This window comes from Bathycoccus prasinos (assembly GCF_002220235.1).
Source record: "Bathycoccus prasinos genomic : Chromosome_3".
In the NCBI taxonomy this organism is placed as follows: domain Eukaryota; kingdom Viridiplantae; phylum Chlorophyta; class Mamiellophyceae; order Mamiellales; family Bathycoccaceae; genus Bathycoccus; species Bathycoccus prasinos.
In genome coordinates, this window is record NC_024006.1 from 1073325 (window position 1) to 1091008 (window position 17684).

At 47.0% G+C, this 17684-nt stretch overlaps 11 protein-coding genes across 11 annotated transcripts; 5 read left to right on the forward strand and 6 right to left on the reverse strand.

Moving 5' to 3' along the window:
* Positions 1-219: 219 nt before the first annotated feature.
* Bathy03g05660 (protoporphyrin IX magnesium chelatase subunit ChlD) lies at positions 220-2520 on the forward strand (the record flags this gene model as incomplete). Its single annotated transcript, XM_007514289.1, has 1 exon — positions 220-2520. One exon carries the CDS (start codon positions 220-222, stop codon positions 2518-2520), a length of 2301 nt encoding a protein of 766 aa, XP_007514351.1.
* Positions 2521-2658: 138 nt separating this feature from the next.
* On the reverse strand, positions 2659-4204 carry Bathy03g05670 (predicted protein; the record flags this gene model as incomplete). The annotated part of the gene is made up of 2 exons (XM_007514160.1): positions 2659-3865; positions 4098-4204. The coding sequence occupies 2 exons, from the start codon at positions 4202-4204 to the stop codon at positions 2659-2661; spliced, it is 1314 nt and encodes a 437-aa protein (XP_007514222.1).
* A 213-nt stretch (positions 4205-4417) lies between these two features.
* On the reverse strand, positions 4418-5359 carry Bathy03g05680 (unknown protein; the record flags this gene model as incomplete). The annotated part of the gene is made up of 1 exon (XM_007514147.1): positions 4418-5359. One exon carries the CDS (start codon positions 5357-5359, stop codon positions 4418-4420), a length of 942 nt encoding a protein of 313 aa, XP_007514209.1.
* Positions 5360-5642: 283 nt separating this feature from the next.
* Bathy03g05690 (Ubiquitin-conjugating enzyme E2 E1) lies at positions 5643-6253 on the forward strand (the record flags this gene model as incomplete). The annotated part of the gene is made up of 2 exons (XM_007514155.1): positions 5643-5787; positions 5931-6253. The coding sequence occupies 2 exons, from the start codon at positions 5643-5645 to the stop codon at positions 6251-6253; spliced, it is 468 nt and encodes a 155-aa protein (XP_007514217.1).
* Positions 6254-6400: 147 nt separating this feature from the next.
* Positions 6401-7210, reverse strand: Bathy03g05700 (unknown protein; the record flags this gene model as incomplete). Its single annotated transcript, XM_007514225.1, has 1 exon — positions 6401-7210. One exon carries the CDS (start codon positions 7208-7210, stop codon positions 6401-6403), a length of 810 nt encoding a protein of 269 aa, XP_007514287.1.
* A 184-nt stretch (positions 7211-7394) lies between these two features.
* Bathy03g05710 (predicted protein) lies at positions 7395-9227 on the forward strand (the record flags this gene model as incomplete). Its single annotated transcript, XM_007514390.1, has 1 exon — positions 7395-9227. The coding sequence occupies one exon, from the start codon at positions 7395-7397 to the stop codon at positions 9225-9227; it is 1833 nt and encodes a 610-aa protein (XP_007514452.1).
* A 76-nt stretch (positions 9228-9303) lies between these two features.
* Positions 9304-10428, reverse strand: Bathy03g05720 (predicted protein; the record flags this gene model as incomplete). Its single annotated transcript, XM_007513860.1, has 1 exon — positions 9304-10428. One exon carries the CDS (start codon positions 10426-10428, stop codon positions 9304-9306), a length of 1125 nt encoding a protein of 374 aa, XP_007513922.1.
* A 135-nt stretch (positions 10429-10563) lies between these two features.
* Bathy03g05730 (exosome complex exonuclease RRP4) lies at positions 10564-11523 on the forward strand (the record flags this gene model as incomplete). The annotated part of the gene is made up of 1 exon (XM_007514181.1): positions 10564-11523. The coding sequence occupies one exon, from the start codon at positions 10564-10566 to the stop codon at positions 11521-11523; it is 960 nt and encodes a 319-aa protein (XP_007514243.1).
* Positions 11524-11595: 72 nt separating this feature from the next.
* Positions 11596-12882, reverse strand: Bathy03g05740 (predicted protein; the record flags this gene model as incomplete). The annotated part of the gene is made up of 1 exon (XM_007514036.1): positions 11596-12882. The coding sequence occupies one exon, from the start codon at positions 12880-12882 to the stop codon at positions 11596-11598; it is 1287 nt and encodes a 428-aa protein (XP_007514098.1).
* A 181-nt stretch (positions 12883-13063) lies between these two features.
* Bathy03g05750 (predicted protein) lies at positions 13064-15748 on the reverse strand (the record flags this gene model as incomplete). Its single annotated transcript, XM_007514381.1, has 1 exon — positions 13064-15748. The coding sequence occupies one exon, from the start codon at positions 15746-15748 to the stop codon at positions 13064-13066; it is 2685 nt and encodes an 894-aa protein (XP_007514443.1).
* A 401-nt stretch (positions 15749-16149) lies between these two features.
* Bathy03g05760 (nuclear pore complex protein-related (ISS)) lies at positions 16150-17561 on the forward strand (the record flags this gene model as incomplete). The annotated part of the gene is made up of 2 exons (XM_007514208.1): positions 16150-17523; positions 17556-17561. The coding sequence occupies 2 exons, from the start codon at positions 16150-16152 to the stop codon at positions 17559-17561; spliced, it is 1380 nt and encodes a 459-aa protein (XP_007514270.1).
* Between the last annotated feature and the right edge of the window lie 123 nt (positions 17562-17684).

Sequence of the window (17684 nt, forward strand, 5' to 3'; positions counted from 1 at the left end):
TGATGAGAAGAGAGTATCTTCGTGAGTTTTTGAGGCATGCAGGAAAAGATCTTTAAAAACAGAAAAAGATAAAAGAGCTCTCCCGCACACTCCTTCCTCTCCTCAAAAGTATTTTCTTTCTCTCTCTCTCTCTCTCTCTCTTTCATCTGTTGCGAGCTAAAAGTGCAACGTCAGAAACGAAGGGATACAGAAGAGCGAGTAATTAACGAGATCAACGTCATGTCCGCCTCGATGTCCACGTCTATGGCACTCGGAGCGCGACACAGCGTCGCGCAAAGAAAGAAGGTATCATCATCTTCATCGAGACCAAAACATTTTAGAAGAGGAAGACATACTGCCATCACCACTGTCGTCCCGAAAGCGGCGGTTTCGGAGCCTCAAGACAAAGCTGAAGCTGCGGCGGCGCGATTGAAACAGCTCGAAGAGATGCAAATGGACGAAGACGCGAATAAAGAAGTCATATCTTCCGGTGTGCGTCAAGCGTTTCCTTTATCCATGGTCATCGGGCAAGAAAAGATCAAATCCGCGTTATTGCTGGGTGGTGTCGATGGCGCGCTCGGTGGTATTGCCATTTCAGGGAAAAGAGGTACTGCGAAGTCGATCATGGCGAGAGGGTTGCACGCGCTTTTGCCGCCGATTGAAGTCGTGAAAGGTTCCTACGCAAACTCCGACCCAGAAAATCCTCGCGAATGGGAAACCGGACTCGCGAACATCGTGCAAAAAAATCAAAAAACGGGCAACATCGAAACCTTCATCAAAGAAGCGCCGTTCGTGCAGGTGCCCTTGGGCGTCACCGAAGATCGTTTGGTTGGTACCGTCGATATCGAAGAATCCATGAAGCAAGGTAAAACAGTCTTTCAACCTGGATTGTTAGCTGAAGCGCATAGAGGTATCTTGTACGTCGACGAGATTAACTTGTTGGATGACTCCGTATCGAACTTGTTACTTTCTGTGTTGGCAGAAGGTGTTAACGTCGTCGAACGGGAAGGTATTACATTGAGACACCCGTGTCGACCATTATTGATCGCGACGTTTAACCCGGAAGAAGGTCAATTGCGCGAGCACTTGTTGGACAGAATCGCGGTGACTTTGAGTGCAGATCAAGTCATGAAGTTTGAAGATCGCGTTTCGGCGGTCGATCAAGCCATGGGTTTCCAAGACCAAGCTGACATTTCGGTGAAAAATGCGGCAGAGGCTACCGATGGTATTAAAAGCACGATTATTTTAGCTCGAGAGTGGTTGAAAGAGTGCACAATCAGTCGAGAACAGGTTGAATATTTAGTCAAGGAGGCGACTCGGGGTAAAGTGCAGGGTCACAGAGCTGAATTGTTCGCCGTAAGAGCGGCAAAGGCTTTGGCAGCATTAGATGGTCGATCAAAAGTAAACGCGGACGATTTAAAAGAAGCCGTCCGTCTCGTTATCATCCCACGATCGGAGCTTTCTGACATGGAAGAACCACCGCCACCAGAGGATGAGCAACCGCCGCCGCCGCCGCCGCCGCCCGAGGATAACATGGATGATGACGAAGATCAAGATGAAGACGAAGATGAAAACGAAAACGAAGAGGAAGAAGAGGACGACGTGCCAGATATTCCCGAGGAGTTTGTTTTTGATGCCGAAGGAGTTGTCATGGACGACGAAGTCATGCAATTTGCCAAAGCCACGAATAGAAGTGGCGGGAGATCCGGTCGTTCGAAAAATGTCATCTTTTCGCAAGACCGAGGACGTTACATCAAGCCAGTTTTACCCAAAGGCAACACGATTCGATTAGCCGTCGATGCAACGCTGCGCGCGGCAGCGCCTTACCAAGCCGCGCGAAGAAACCGAGATCCAAACGCGGAGAAGAAGAAAGTGTACGTCGAGAAGGGCGACATGAGAGCGAAGAAGTTGGCACGAAAGTCTGGCGCTTTGATTATTTTCTTAGTCGATGCATCTGGTTCCATGGCTTTGAACAGAATGAATGCATCGAAAGGTGCTGCGCTTTCCATCTTAGAAGATTCTTACAAGTCTCGCGACCAAGTTTGTATCATTCCTTTCCGTGGGGACGAGGCTGAAGTTTTGTTACCGCCGTCTCGCTCTATCTCTATGGCGAGAAATCGGTTGGACACGATGCCGTGCGGTGGAGGTTCTCCGTTAGCGCACGGCTTATCTGTTGCGGCTCGTACTGGCATCAACGCTATGTCGTCGGGCGATGTTTCGAGAGTTACCGTGGTGTGTTTGACCGACGGTCGAGCGAACGTTGCGCTTGGTAAATCTATGCGAGATCCAGAGTTTATGTCCCCTGATGCCCCAAAGTTAAGCAACGAGGAGTTGCAGTCGGAAGTTTACGACATGGCGAAGTTGATGACCGGGAACGGCATGTCACTTCTCGTTATCGATACGGAAAATAAATTCGTCTCCTCGGGTATGGCGGAAGAAATGGCGCAAAAGTGTGGCGGTAAGTATTACTACCTCCCGAACGGAACCGATCAAGAAATCGCGGCGGCGACAGCGAATGCTATGGCAGAAAGCAAGGCTTGATTTGATAATAAACTAACTGACTATGAAATTAAACAAACGACACAATTGAAGAAAAAGGAAAAGTACACGAACGTAATGATAATAAACACAATCTTGACTAGTAATTTTATATTTAAACGAAACCCAACCTTCGACCTCTCAGAACTCTTCATTCCACTCATTAATTGAACTTGCTGCCTGGCGGCCAATCAATGCCGGATCTTTGTGGAAAAAGAACGAGGCTGAGAGAAGAATGTATGCTAATATCAACACTAATCCTTTCAACCAATTCGATCTTCCATCCTGACAAACGAACGCGACTGTGATGACAGTTGTGAACAACGTCGCCGTCTCAAACATTTGCAAATTCAAATCCATAGGCTTGTCCATGAACCAGCCAACAATGACGCAAAACGGTATGACTAAAAGCGCGATTTGCGTCGACGAACCGACAGCTACTCCCAACGAGATATCCATTTTATTCTTCATCGCGAACATTACCGCCGAGGCGTGTTCGGCGGCGTTCCCAACGATGGGTAATAAAATTACCGAAATAAAAGCAACAGAGAAATCCCAAGACGCCGAGGCACCTTCGATAGTTGCGACTAAATAGTCGGATAAGATGGAGATAAAAACTGTAAAGACTCCAAGCCAAACGATGGAATCCCAAAAGCCGAGAACTAGTTCCTCGTCGTCGTCGTCGTCGTCGTCATCTTCTTCGTCTTCATAAAGATGCGTGTGCGTGACCAGTTGAAAATACAAAAACGCCAAATAGATTAAAAGAAGAATTGTACTCGAAAATCGAGAGAGAGCGAGTTCCGACGCGGTTCCGTGCAGCTCGGTGTGCGTAAAGTGCAACAAGGCTGGGAGCGATAACCCCATCACCGCCAACAAAAGCAAACCAAAATTCATCATGACGCCCTCGGCGTTGAAATATTGTTCTTTCCTCGACATGCCTCCAAAGAGAAACGCGCACCCAAGAACTAAAAGCATATTCGAAAGAATAGAGCCGAGCAAAGACAACTGGACGACACGTAATAATCCAGCTTTTAAAGCGTACATGGAGACGATCATTTCTGTGGCATTCCCAAACGACGCGTTCAACAAGCCGCCTACGGTTGAGTTTGTATATCCCGCCAACTGTTCCGTGACGAATCCCAAACGCTCGGCTAATGGGCAAATCGCAATCAACGAGAAAGTAAACGTTATGCCGTCTCCCCAACCGCCTCCGTTGGAAACAATCGCTAACGGGACGCACACCAACAGATAATTCAGTTTGTTTGTAAAAAACAACTCTTGCGTTGCTCTTTGCATGTAGACTGCGAAACCATCTTTCATCACGTCTGGTTTGTTCGCTTTGAAAATTCTGTTTTCACGCGAGGTGTTGTGAAAGCAATAGAGAAGTACGTGCTTCTTAGTACACAACAACGCGCGCGTTCTCGTCCACGTGGCCGAACAAACAAACTCTCGAATACGAGAAGAAGAAGAAAAGAAGAAAAAGAAGAAGAAGAAGAAGAAGGGTGCGAAATTTCTTTTATTAAAATCAGAGAAGGAAAGAACTTTTACGCGATTGGTGTCTAGAAGAAAAAGAAACGTACCCTCGTCCATCGTCTTCGTCGTCAGAATCCGGGCTAAACCGAAGCACGTCGGAATTGGAGACACCAGTGGTCATCTCGATTTCCACGGATTCTTTCTTCTTCGACATTTCTGTGGATGATGAGAGCAGCGGTGTTAGTCGAATACAATAATGAAGAGATAAATAACAAAATTTTTTTAGTAAGATCGTGTGGAAATCCCAAAAAAACAAAGACAATGGGAAAGAACTGAAAAAGAAGAAAGAGAAAAGAACGGAAGCGTAGTTCGCAAGGAGGGAGGGGGTCAACAAAATGCTAACAACTAGAACAAATATATTTACATTTCAACCATGCTTACTGCTACCACTGCTACTGCTATGTCTATTATTACTGCTACTACTACCATGCTTAGAAGGAGAAGAAGAAGACGAAGTTCCTAACAACGCCGCTCGTGTAGAACTGCTCAGTCTACTCAAAGACTCTCGCAATCCTTGATTTTGAACGCGATCGTTAAACTCATCCTCTTCTTTTCGCCTATCGTTCTCTTCTTTTCTCACTTCCCTCAACTTTTCTAAACGCTCTCGATCTTCCTGAGCTATTCTCGACTTTATGCTTTCCAACTCGCTCGAGGTGATTCTTTCAGGAACGGCGATGCGAATCGGTCGCAACGTATTCTTCGGCGGTCGAGGCAAGTAGTCCGCCCACTTATCCTTCAGCGCGGAAACTCGTAAACCTCTTTCAAACACATCTTTCTCGGTATTCTTGACTCTATCTTCCATTTGTTTGAACTTTGCCCAACCGATTTTAAACAACGGTTTGTCAGGAGGCGGAGGAGGTGCAAAAGTTAACGACGACTCGACGTCCACATTGTCTGGAACGTCGAAACGTATCGGGTTGCCTTGCCATACCGACGGCGTGTCTCTTTTCTTCCTTCCGTTGTCCTGCGTGCCTCTTCTGTTCTTACCGTTCTTGAAAGTGGACGAGCGATAGTACGACTCGTCGTCGTCGTCGTCGTCGTAAGAAGAAGAAGACGATGAAGATGAGAACACGAAGAAGAAGGCCAACGCAACAAAGATGAGAAAGAATACGACGAATATCTCACGCGACTGTCGTCGTTGTTTCGGTTGCTTCCGCGTGGTGCCATCGCGTTTCATGATATCGAGCCCAGTGAAAGTGAGCGAGAATAAAGAGAGACGCTTTGTCTTCTTCTTCTTCTTCTTTCTTTCTTTCTTTCTCTCTTCGTCAATACGGTGTAATGTGTTCTGTCCAGAAATGCTGCTTTTCATTTTTCTTGTTGGCATAAACTTTTCAAACACGATTTTTTCCGTCAAAACTTCATCTCTTTTTGCAACGAAAGAAGGGAGAAGTGCGCGCACTTACGGTGTAATAAAACAGACTCGATCGAGAGCAGAAAAAACGTATCGCGAGGAGAAGTGTGTTTAACTCAAAAAAGTTGAACGGAGATACGCATACATCAACAAAGAGAGAGAGAGAGAGAGAAGGAGAGAGAGAGAAGCAGAGAGAGAGAGAGATTTCATAAAATTAGTAGTTGAGAAAGAAAAAGAGAAGATGAGCAAGTCTGGAATGAGTTCAGCGGCAAAACGCATCCAAAAGGAACTCGCGGAAATCAGTTTGGAACCACCGACGAACTGTAGCGCGGGACCAAAAGGCGATAACTTATACGAGTGGGTGAGCACGATCATGGGTCCACCAGGTACGAACAGCTCCTCGCACTCTTCTTCGTTTTTTGTTTTTTTTTCCCTCTCTTTTCGCGAGCGCGTTCACACGACGACGAAATTCAAAAAAAAATCTTAATTCTTCTCTCTCAAAACAACAACCATAAATAAAATAAAACAGGCTCGCCGTATAACGGAGGCGTCTTCTTCTTGGACATTCACTACCCGACTGATTATCCATTCAAGCCTCCGAAAGTTACCTTTCGTACGAGGATTTACCACTGTAACATAAACTCCTCGGGACAAATATGTTTGGACATTCTCAAAGACCAGTGGTCGCCGGCGTTGACGATATCGAAAGTCTTGTTGAGCATTTGCTCCTTGTTAACGGATGCTAACCCGCACGACCCGTTAGTCGGGTCAATCGCGCAACAGTTACTGAATGATAAAGAAGCGCACGATAAAACTGCAGCGGAATGGACGAGGCGATACGCTCAAGGATAAAAAAAGGCAACGAAAAAACAAACGCTTCGCGAGTTTTCGATGTTATTATTCTTCGTAGAAATATATAGAATACTACGACAACGGTTTTGTGAATAGCAATTTTGATATCAAACTGTTTATCTTTCATCGCTCTCTAAATGTATCGTATCAATGCGATAATACTAGTCTGCGTTCAATTGCATCCAACTGTCGTTCGCATTCTTCTTTTCTCGCTTTCTTTGATGGAGTATCGATAACGAATGGTAGTTTTTGATATATCGCGTTCAAGTATAGCCACTGTTGTCGTAACACCGCTTCTTCGCCGTTTTCCTCCTCGGTAAGCAACTCTTTATCGCGAGCTAATGGCGCAGTCACAACACGATTATCATGTGCGATGTTTTTCTTAATCTCTTGTAAATACTTCGGAACTTTTCCGCGCGTCTTTCTATTGTACTCCTCGAATAGCCTGGCATCGCCAGTTTTCGTCACCTGTGGGTTTCCTTCGGTAAAGATAACATCGAGTGCGTTCTTTTTCACTCGATCGATTACTACTCGCTCTCTCAGTTGACCCCGGTCAGACGGTATTGGTGCTTTTATTCTCGCTTTTTCGCGCGCGCTGTCTTTGATGGTCTCGATCATTGGTCGTCGAGCTCGCTCGGCTGCGTTCAATTTCACCGACGAGCTACGTTGAAGAAACGATTTCGGGTCCGGTTCCAGAGCATTCCTTGCCTTCCCAAACGTAGCAGCTAAACGTCTATCGTTAACACCAAACGTAGGGAATGCAGATGGATGGATCGATCCGGTGTATTTGCTCTTGTATCTTTCTCTCGTCTTTTCTTCGCTTTCTTCGTCTTCGTCTTCCTCTTCTTCTCCTTCTCGTTTCTTGTAGTCCTCGTCGACTTCATCGGCTTCGACGTTCGATGACGGCGATGGTGACACTTTAGTAATCAGCGCGAATACCGATTCTTTCTCGTCCATCTTGACAACCGTCCCGCTTCTGGTTACGCGTTAAAGTGTCGAGTGGTCAAAGTTGTGTGGTGTATTTTTTATTTTTAGATTTATTTTGACTTTTTCTTCTCCAGTTTCCCACACTCCGAGAGAGCGAGAGACAGAGAGAGGAAGGAGGAAGGAGAAAGTATCTTCAAAGAAAGGAGCTGGAAAAATGAGACGTTCACTCCGTCTATTTTGCATCATTCCTTTCTTTTTGCTGTTCGCGCTACCTCCTACAGTGCACGCGTCGTTGAAAGCTCCGAGGCGCGTGTCCTCGTCACCGCACATTCTAAAGCCGGGAGAGGAAGACGCGTTCCTTGAATCGCAACTGAAATCGTCTTCTTCGGTGACACCATCGTCAACCCCAACCTCGGGTGATGACGATAGACACCATCATCAGCAGCATAAACATCACACGCATGAGCACGCGCACCGCATAGTGAAGAAGGAGCACCACAAACGCGCCGCGAGTCACGAATGGACAGATTCCAGCAAAGAAGTAGATACAAAAACACTAACAGCAACAGTAAAGTCGTCTGAAGAACGCCCACACGTAGGTGTATACGGAGCAACGAGTTCAATCAAGACTGCGTCATCATCATCATCATCATCATCATCATCACCATCACCATCATCATCACCGTCGTCGTCGTCGTCGTCGTCCCTGGATTTGTCCCCAGAAATTTCTCCCTTGCCTGCGCCAAACTTTCCGCTACCGTTTTGCGCGGAATGTGACGGATGCGCAGTGGACTGGACGAAAGCGTCGATTTCAGCAAACTCTGTGAACCAGGTGTGCGCGGGAACTGCTCCGTGTTCGGGGTGCGACGACGTGATCCTTCGTCGCATCAACGGGACATATGCGTTAAAGAATGAAAAAAGACAAAAGTATAAAGTAAAGCGTGAAGTCGGCGCCAGCGCAGCAACAGTTCTACGCGCAGATTACGTCAACAAAGATGTGGGAGAATCGTTCGACGCTTCCGGGGAGTTACTCTCTTTACCATTCGTCAAGTTTCCGTGCATTCCTGGGTTACCGCGTCACAATCGCAAGTGCGCCAGGCAACACATAGAAGACGAGAAAGGCAAAGATTTGTTATCCATTCGAAACGTTGAGTCCGTGCAGAAACTGAGCGATTTCTGCGGATTGGAAAACGTCGCCTCTCGAGCGTGGTCGGCAAAGGTGAAATCTACCGCACCGGCGGGTATACCGATAGATCCATGGTCAGTGCATCCAGAATCCGTCGCTGTCGATCAGCTCGGAGCGTTCACTTCCCCGGCTGCAGGCATTGGGTTAAACTCCATATGTCAAATTGCCAACTCGGATTCGGATGTCGCGCATATTATAGATTCGGTTCCATCGGAGCAAATCGTTCGAGCGGCTTTGTACGAATTCATCTTTTGTTCGGGTGACAGACACACGCAAAACGTTTTCATCGATGACGATGCGCGGGTAAAGCTGATCGACAATGATAACCTTCTAGGATGGCAAGTATATGACGAGCAAAGAAATAGACTCTGCGCAATCAGTTCGCTCTTCCTACCCGGGAACTTGGAATCGTGGCGAGTGCGCGAAAGCGCCGAGTGCGCGGGAAAACTTGGTTCGTTAGACTATCGGTGTCATGTGAACGCTAACGCGCAAATAAAGCTCCCTCGGCGAACGAAACAATGTTTAGAGCATTTTAAATCAACGAGCGTGGATGAGTTGGTCGAACAATTTGGCATCGTTCATAACGTCTTTGCTCGAACGCTGAAGCAAAGAAGTATCGATTTGCTCGACTCGGGATTACCGAAAGCTTTAGAAAATGCGATGAAGACCGAACACGAGATTGCGAAGGAAAAATCAGACATATTTCATCCTGAATTGAATTGGGATGAGATGACTCAGCAACAACGTCAAGGAATGGTTGCTGTGCGCGACTCCTTTTGGCGACGTATTGAGCCCCCGAATTGTGCGGGAGTTCCCATGGGCGGTCGTTGGGACAACGCAGTAGAAGATTTGAGAGCGTAGAAGTAGAACATCGATTGGAGTTGTTATAGGCAAATACGTAGGCAGATAGATTCGTAGTTTATGCGCGCTTTATCACTCACGCCCTCTTGTTTTTTCTCTTTGCTTCAGTCATGGCGTAATCTCTTTTCCGGATGAAAGTCATCACCGTGGCGTTGAAGTTGCCAAGTGCCATCAAGACGAAGAGCGACCCAGCCACCAACGCTTGCCATTCGCTCAATCCTTTTCCGTTGCGCGCGAATTCTTTGTACCACCTCAGCAAAACTTGACATCCAAACACGAGCTGCATCGTCTGTAACGTTAACAAAAGCGGCCACAGAAGCTTTAATCTGCTTCCAGATTCTGTCGCCGAAACGTCCATCGGCGACGCTTTGCCAATTGCGACACGCGTATACATGCGAAAGCGCTGGTATCGATTCTGAAGAAACATGACGATACCTTGGCAGAACGTGAAGAAAAGGAATCTTCCAATAAACGTAACGCATGAAGGGGAATCGACGTCCATGGTTAAGACGCACAACGCCATTGCCATGGAGTAGTAGTGATGCTGAATCCACCAAGGCCGAATGTTACTTCCGTTTGCTTTTAGGATGTTCTCGCGCAGTCCGAGCGAGGTGTAAAAATACAACAGCCAACTGAAATATGCCTGTAACGCGATGGGGTACGAAGCAGTTAATACTGTCTCCACGAATTCTGAGTGCTTGGAAGCTGCTATCTGGCTTTGGAGAAAGAAATGCCCCGAATGTTTCGAGTTGTACCAAATAAACAACACGAGCGGAAAGAGGAAATAGCTGATGGTTTGCGTTTCCCGGAAGTTGACGTATTCTTCCTTTAATCGCATTCTCTCTTCCGTTTTACGGGACACTAAGTTTACCGCCGACCCGAGTAAATACTTTATGAATCGACTGTGCTTGGCTGGCGTGACGAATCCCCCGAGTTGCCCACCCGGACCGGCGCCATCAAAAACCAAGCGCGCGTTTGCCACGTGCTCGTTCGTCGCATCTTCTTTCTCCAACTGTTTCAGCTCGTTTTTCAGCTCGTCGAGTTCGCTCCTCAACAACTCCAAAGTCGAGTTGACGTGCATCACTCTCCCGCTAATGTTCTTGATTTTAGCTTCCACTTTTGAAGCTCTCTCGTCGAGCGACGTCATTCTATCCTCGTCGAACTCGTCGTCGTCGTCGTCGTCGCCGCCTTCCGCACTCATAATATTTGGTATCTTCTTTTTTGCGAATAAAATGGAGAAATTTGAAAGCGAAATGGAGCTTGGAAAACTGCATTGTGAACTCTGAAACTCTGAAAGGAAGAACGAAAGGAAGAACGAAAGGAAGAGAACGACGCGATGATTGTTTCTGAGGTTGAGCAACAGATGCGGGAGAGGAAGATGTCCGCGCTGCAATCTTTAACGACGTCTTCTGCACCTTCATCTCGCGTGATGTTATACACGACGCCTGGGGAAGTTGTTGACGGCGTCAATGCATCGGAAGGTTTCCTAAAAGGCCACGGGACGCAAGTCTCCGAGGGAGAGTTGAGAGCGACGGTGTCTGGTGTCGTAGAAAGAGTGAATAAGTTAGTCTCCGTGAAACCGATGAAAGCAAAGTACACGCCAGAAACTGGAGACGTCGTGGTCGGTCGGATAAACATGATTTCCTCGAAAAGGTGGAAAGTTGATATAAACTCGAGACAAGAGGCGGTTTTACAACTCTCGAGCGTAAACTTACCAAGCGGTCAACAAAGACGACGTAACGAAGCTGACGAGTTGAACATGTCGCGATTATTCGACACCGCTGATGTCATATCGGCAGAAGTACAGTCGTTATTTCAAGACGGCGCGGCAAACTTACATGCGCGTTCCACGAAATACGGAAGGCTTTCGAGAGGCGTACTCGTGGAAGTATGCCCGAGTTTAGTGAAGCGGCTGCCACAGCACTTTCACGCTTTAGAAGTTGCACCGGGTGTTTTTATAGAGGTTCTCATAGGATGTAACGGATTCATATGGGTCGGGTCGCCCGGCGCCGCAACATCGAAGCAAGCGACAAACGAAAAAAGCAAGACGCACGAAGAGGAACTCGTTGTGGTAGATAAAAAGGAACGAGAAAACATCGTGAGAGTGGCGAATTGCGTCCGAGTGTTGGATGAAATCTTCTTTTACGTCACGCCTCAATCGATCATGAGCATTTATAAACAATCTGAAGGCATAGATGCGAAAAGTATTTTAACGTCGGATGGATTTCTGGCGCGAGTCATTGAGAGAGAGATTGACGCTCGAACGCGTACAGAAGAAGACGCCGACATGCTTTGATAGTGGATAGATACTAGTTTCAGTCACATATACGGTAGTAAATTTATTTCACGCGAGCGTTATGTATTGTATTCATTTCCTCTCAATGTTTCCGCTACTTTTCTTGCTTCTCTTCTTCATCTGTCCTCCTTCCCCTCCTCCCTTTCCGAAAGAAGCCGTTGGATTTTTTCTTCTCTCCGTCGCGTACGCAACTTTCATTTCGCGTCCTAATAACTCTTTTCCATTTTTTTTCAAAGCTCGCGCGAGATCACCGTCCGATACAAGCTCTATGTGCGCAAAGCCTTTGAAATCTTGCGTATCTTTATCCAAACCCATGCGAATTTCTTTGATCTCAGAACCTTGAGCGAAAGTTTCTCGCAATAAATCTTCCGTCACGGAATAATCCAAATTCGCGACAAACACGACGCGTTGGCCATCTATTTTTTTCGGCGGATCTTTCGTATCTGCGTCAGCCTTCTTTACTTTATACGGTTTACAAACCATTACAAATCCTTCCCAGTCTTCGCCGTCGAATTTCAAAGCTTCGTCGCGATCGGCGACGTTGTGAAAAGTGATTATAGCGATGCCACGAAAACGGCCCGAATCAGCAAATACCATACAATCGACGCTATCGACATCTAAACCTTCCTCATCAAACGCAGCTCTTATATCCTCATCTGTTTTGTGAAAAGGGATACCTCCGCAATACATCGAGCGCTGTGCGACTTCATCAGATTCGTCTACATCTCGTTCCGTTTTCGATGGTACCATCTTCGCCGGAACAAACTCTTTTTGCGCATCTTCGCCAGCCGCCGCGGGATCATCTTCGCGCTCGTCTTTCTTTTCTCCGTCGTCGTTATCGTTATCTGCGGCGCCCTCATTTCTCTTTCTCTTTTCTTCCCTTTGTTGTTTTCGCCGCTGAATCGCCGCGTCGAGCTTTTCGCGTTTCGTCATCTTTTTCAACCTCTCTGGCTTTACGTTTTTACCTCCACCACCATTCGTCGCCGCCATCTCCGCTCGCTTCTTCGAGCACTCCATACACGCCGGTTTCGCTTTGAGCAGCTGTTTAGCGGAGAACTTCTTCGCGACGAGCGTCTGCTCGCATATTCGGCACGTCATCTCCGAGCTAAGTATGTTAAGCTCTTCAACTTTTGCACTCGCCGCCTCCGTTCTGGTTTGTCTTATTTTTCTCTTCTTCTCTTTTCCTTTTTCTCCTTGCTGTTGTTGTTGTTCTTCCTCATCCTTCTTTCTTTTCTTCTCTTGGGAGTTATCGATCGTTCGTTTCTTGACAGTCTTTTCTTTCCTGTGTTCCTTGCTCTTCTTCTTCACCTTCTTGTTCTCGTCGTCGTCGGCGTCTGCCTCCTCGTCGAGGACCACCATTGGGAAACAAAATTTATTGTGGAGATTGGAAACAGTTGTGTTTCACATCTTTAGGAAAAGCGAAAATAATGCGCGCTTATGCGCGCTTAATGATAGCGAACATAATATGAATGATGATAATAATAATAATAATAATAATAATAATAATAATAATAATAATAATAATAATACATATAGCGCGTTATTTTTGGAAGCTGAACATGTTGTCATCCGGAAGCGCGCAGAAAGCAGAGCAATTATCGACTCCGTCGACGCGAGTCATCAGATCCGTACACACCTTCGCCAAGCGCGCATCTAAATTACCAAGCGCTTCGCCTCGATACAATTCAGATTCGTTGAACGTTACCTCGAAATTCATGTCAAAATTACTCTCGGATTCCGTAGGAGATTTATTCCCATTGTACGACACGATGCTCATTCCTTGATTCGCGATGACGGACGAAATATCCGCTAAAAGTCCGCTTCGGTCGCTACACTCCAATCGAAGATAGGAAGTCACAAACATGCTCACCGCTTTTCTATCGGCACGTATTTTCCCGGAAGGTAATCCAATCAAATCGTACGATTCCATCTCCCATGTGTTTTCACTTTTTCGCTCCCTGAAAGTTGAATCGTGTTCGTCTAAAAACTTCTCAATTTTGTACCTCGCGGCCTTCGTGACAGCCGCCGGCAAAAACATCCGAAATCGTGCAACTTTCTGCTTCATCGTCTCCGCCGAATCTGTCGAACGAACAATCTCTACGACTTCCGCGTTATTGAGTTTCTTACCGAAATCAACCGCTTGGCCGTTGACTTTAACTTCAACCATCTCGCTTAAACAATCGCGGTACGATGCGTAGTCAACGACCGTTGCTCCGTATGGTAAGTTTATAACTTGTCCCGCGCGAGAGAAAACAAACGTACGTCGACCGAGTAAGTCGCCCGTGACCGTATCAACAAACTCTCGCGCAGATAACACGCCGAGAAACTCTTCTTGCCAAGCTTGAATCATTTTCAACCACAAAACTTGACGCATAGGTGCAACGTTTCTCTCTTCGTTATCCATCACGTTCCCAGCCGTACTCTGAGACAAGTTCTGAAGAAACTTGTTGTCTTCCTCTTCTTCTTCCATGAACGATTTTTCATCTGCCGTTAACGGAATACCTCGTTCCAAAAGTTCTTGACGCATTTCATTTCTTCTCTTGAAGATATCTACAATCGCTCGCTTGCGCCATCCCGTTTTCAACTCCCTGTCCGCGCATATTCCCCAAATCGCGCCGAGATGCATTTGCTCAGTTCTGATTTGAATTTCGAGCGGGAAAACCTCTTCGTTTTGTTCGTCTTCCATGAAACTTTCGTTCGCGCTTTGGAAATCGGTATCGTTCATATCTCCTCGTTCTATAGGCAATACCGTGGTATGCAGCGCTCTGTACGCGTTCAATTTGGGTGTCGCGATGTAGTCTTTCATACTTCCCGGGACAGGTGGATACAAAGTGTGGACCAACCCAAGAACGTGGTACGTTACTCGAATCGCGTGGGATCTCTTCGCGGCCTCGCTCAATCCTTTCGTAGACATATCGTCGAGCAAGACGATGCGAATCTGCGCAATTTCGTTCACGTTCGGTAGTCTCGACTTGAGATCTCTCAGTTTCTGTTCCTCTTCCTCGTCTACGTTGTCTTCGTCTTCCTCTTTGACGGGACTATCTTCTTCTTTGTCGTGAATAAAACCTGGCTTTTTCTTGCTCTTCAACGCCTTACGATATATGCCATAATTTTCCTTAACGTGTTTATCGACTGCAAAGCTTATCACGGAGCCGCGCAGAAAATCGTCGTCTTTCAATGCTTCGTTCAATTTAGCGGCAACGTTATTAATAACTGGCAAGTGAACGCGCTCGAGCTCCTCTTTTCTCTGCGCGACTGCCTCGTAACATCCCGGACTGGCCCACCCAAACGCAATCTCCTCCAACTCGTTTTTCATATCGTACATTCCTAATAGTTTCGCGAGCGGCGCGAAAACAAGTAAAGTTTCGTTTGATATCTTTATTCTCTTCTCTGGTTTCATCGACCCGAGCGTTCTCATGTTGTGCAACCGATCCGCAAGTTTAACGATAATCACCCGAATCTCTCCCGTCATTGCCAAGAACATTTGTTGTAAATCGTCTGCCTTTACGTCTGGTTCGTCGAAGGTTGAGCTCACGAAAGAGTCATCCGCTGCTTTGGAAACCGTGCTGGATACTTTTGACACTTTTGTCTCACCTTCAACTATCGCTCGAACCGAAGGGCCGAACATACTCTCCACGCTTTCAAACGTCACAAACTCGGTGTCTTCCACGGTGTCGTGCAGCAACCCGGCACATAATGTCTCGTGATCCATATAGTAAGACGCTAGAATACAAGTTACAGCTACTGGGTGGATGATGTATGGTTCTCCGGATTTGCGCTTTTGACCATCGTGCGCGTGAAACGCGATATCAAGCGCCGTCCGGACTTGCACTCTTTCAAAATCTTGTAAGTATTCGGTTCTCCTTTCGAGCTCGCTTTCCCAGAGAAAGTCAGGAGTGACGTGCGACCAATCTCCATCGACACCGGCTGGAATGGATTGCGCATCTTCAATCGCTCTCGGAATAATCGATCGTTTTTCGTTTCTTCCGTTTAAAGGTCGCCTTCCAGAGCAAGACGACGATAAAGAAGAAGTCGAGCGTTCGTTTTGGTTATCGTTTTTGTCGTTGTTCTTGTTCTTGTTGCACGAAAATGACGAAGGAGAAGTTGTCATCATCGTATTCGCGTTTCTACGATTACATCTGCGACGGCGACTGTTTCTCGCGAGTTTTGTTCCAACGCGCACGGTTGATGTCGTCGTGCCGTGAAAAGAAGACGAGTGCGACATGACGGACAAACAAGACCAACTGGATTATTTGTTTTTAGTTAGACGCGCGCACAAATTCTTCCCTCTCTCTCTCTCTCTCTCCTCTTCTTCTTCTTCTTCTTCTCGATGAAAAAAGCCGCGCGAGGGTGTCTCGATTGTTATCGAGTTCGCGCAGATGCTCTCTCGCAGATCTCGCTAAGGATTGGGCTATTATTAAGTCCTGGAAGCGAGCGGCGGAAACGTATATCGCTTGATCGATTTGAAGTTTTGAAGAAGAAGAAGAAAAAGAAGAAAAGAAAAACAACAAACACTTTTTCTTCATTTTTACAACAAAAACTTGAACAACAACTTGAGCAGAGCAGCAAGCGCACGGGGGCGGTACATCACAATCATCATCTCATCCTAGATTAATTCTGGAGCAAATGTTTGATGCGATAGCCCCGTCGCCGGAGCGCTCGCGAGGCGCTCCTCCGTCGCCAAACTTTTTGTGCGAAGACGAAAAGGGAAACATTTACATTCTTTCGAAGAAGCGTCGAGAAAACGGTCGCGTAGATACAACGATAACCTCGGATCGATCGCGAAGAGCCGCACAGCATGCCGCTGGCGTAGCTTCGCTCGAAGATGTTCGGGTATATTCAGGCATTCCTTCTTCGTCGTTATCGTCGAACGGAGAAGAAGAAGAAGAAGAAGTGCGCACGTTAGAAGTTTCGAGCGGAGGACAGTTTGCGATTTTGGTTTCTGCGAGAGAGAACAACAACACAAAGAAAACGAGTCGCGTGTACGTCGTTCGTTTACAACAAGACGATCAAGTGAACGCCGAAGGTGGAAACAAATCGTACTATGATATCTTACCAAAATACTTCGAAAGTGCGCCGAGCGCGACGGTTTTATCGGCCAAGTTTTGCCCGGGAACGGAGGAGTCGATTGCGATGTTAACGAGCGACGGATATTTTAGAATTGTAAACTTTACGAGGAGCTGCTCTGCTCCCGAGCAAATTTGGAAAATGGATCCATCGAACGAGCATTCTTCTTCCACGCCAATCCGTCCGCAGGTTGTGGACTTTACATTTGGTCCACCGAGTGGATGGGGACGTTTCACCGTTTTCTTCTTGTGCGCTACGGAGGAAAAGAAAGTAGCGGCTGTCAAGTGCATGTGTCCTATCGTCGCGTCTGGGTCGAGAACATCGAGCCGGGTGTTGGATGAGCTTGCAAAGGATTCACAAATGCAGAAAGGCGGTGGTGAGTCTCTGCGATGGCTTGAACGTACGTTTGATATGACTTCAAAAGCTTCGGTTCGAGTTGCGCGAAAATTATCTGCGAATGCCTCGGGAGGCGAAGCGGTGGCATTGCAAGATTTCTTGACGACATCGTCCGCGTCGTCTATGCACTCGCACGCGTCCCGCGGTAATCTAAAGATTGCTGTGCGTTCACTTTCGGGTGATGGAAGAGGTGACGACGGTTTCTTGATTGCAACCTTGCAAACAGATCGTTTAATTGTGAGTGCAATTACCACCGCTTTGATGCCGTTGTGGACGAGCCGGGAAAGTCGCACGATTGAGGGGATTTTACACGCCTCGTCGACTTCTGGAGATAGACACGCGTCACCAACTCCTATTTTGTGCGACGTCGATGTTATAAAACTGGAGAATAGTGCGCAGGATGGTGGTAGCACGACGATTTATGATTCGTGTCAAAAAGTAGAGTGGGATACCTTTATCAAGCAGCGGCTTTTCGCTACGCTGAAAGGGTCTGTGCATAGTGTGGACCTTCGATGGCTGCCGATTCTTGAAGCGGCAGTTGCACGCGAAGAAGGTTTGAAATTAGATAGCATTAGCGATGATTTGCCTCTCCCTGAAGTGAAGAGAGTTTTAAGCGGTAGCTGCTCGGCGACGGATAGCTTACTTGGCGCTATTTCTCTTGGTCGCCCCCAACGTCTCCTAGCATGCTCGATGCAATT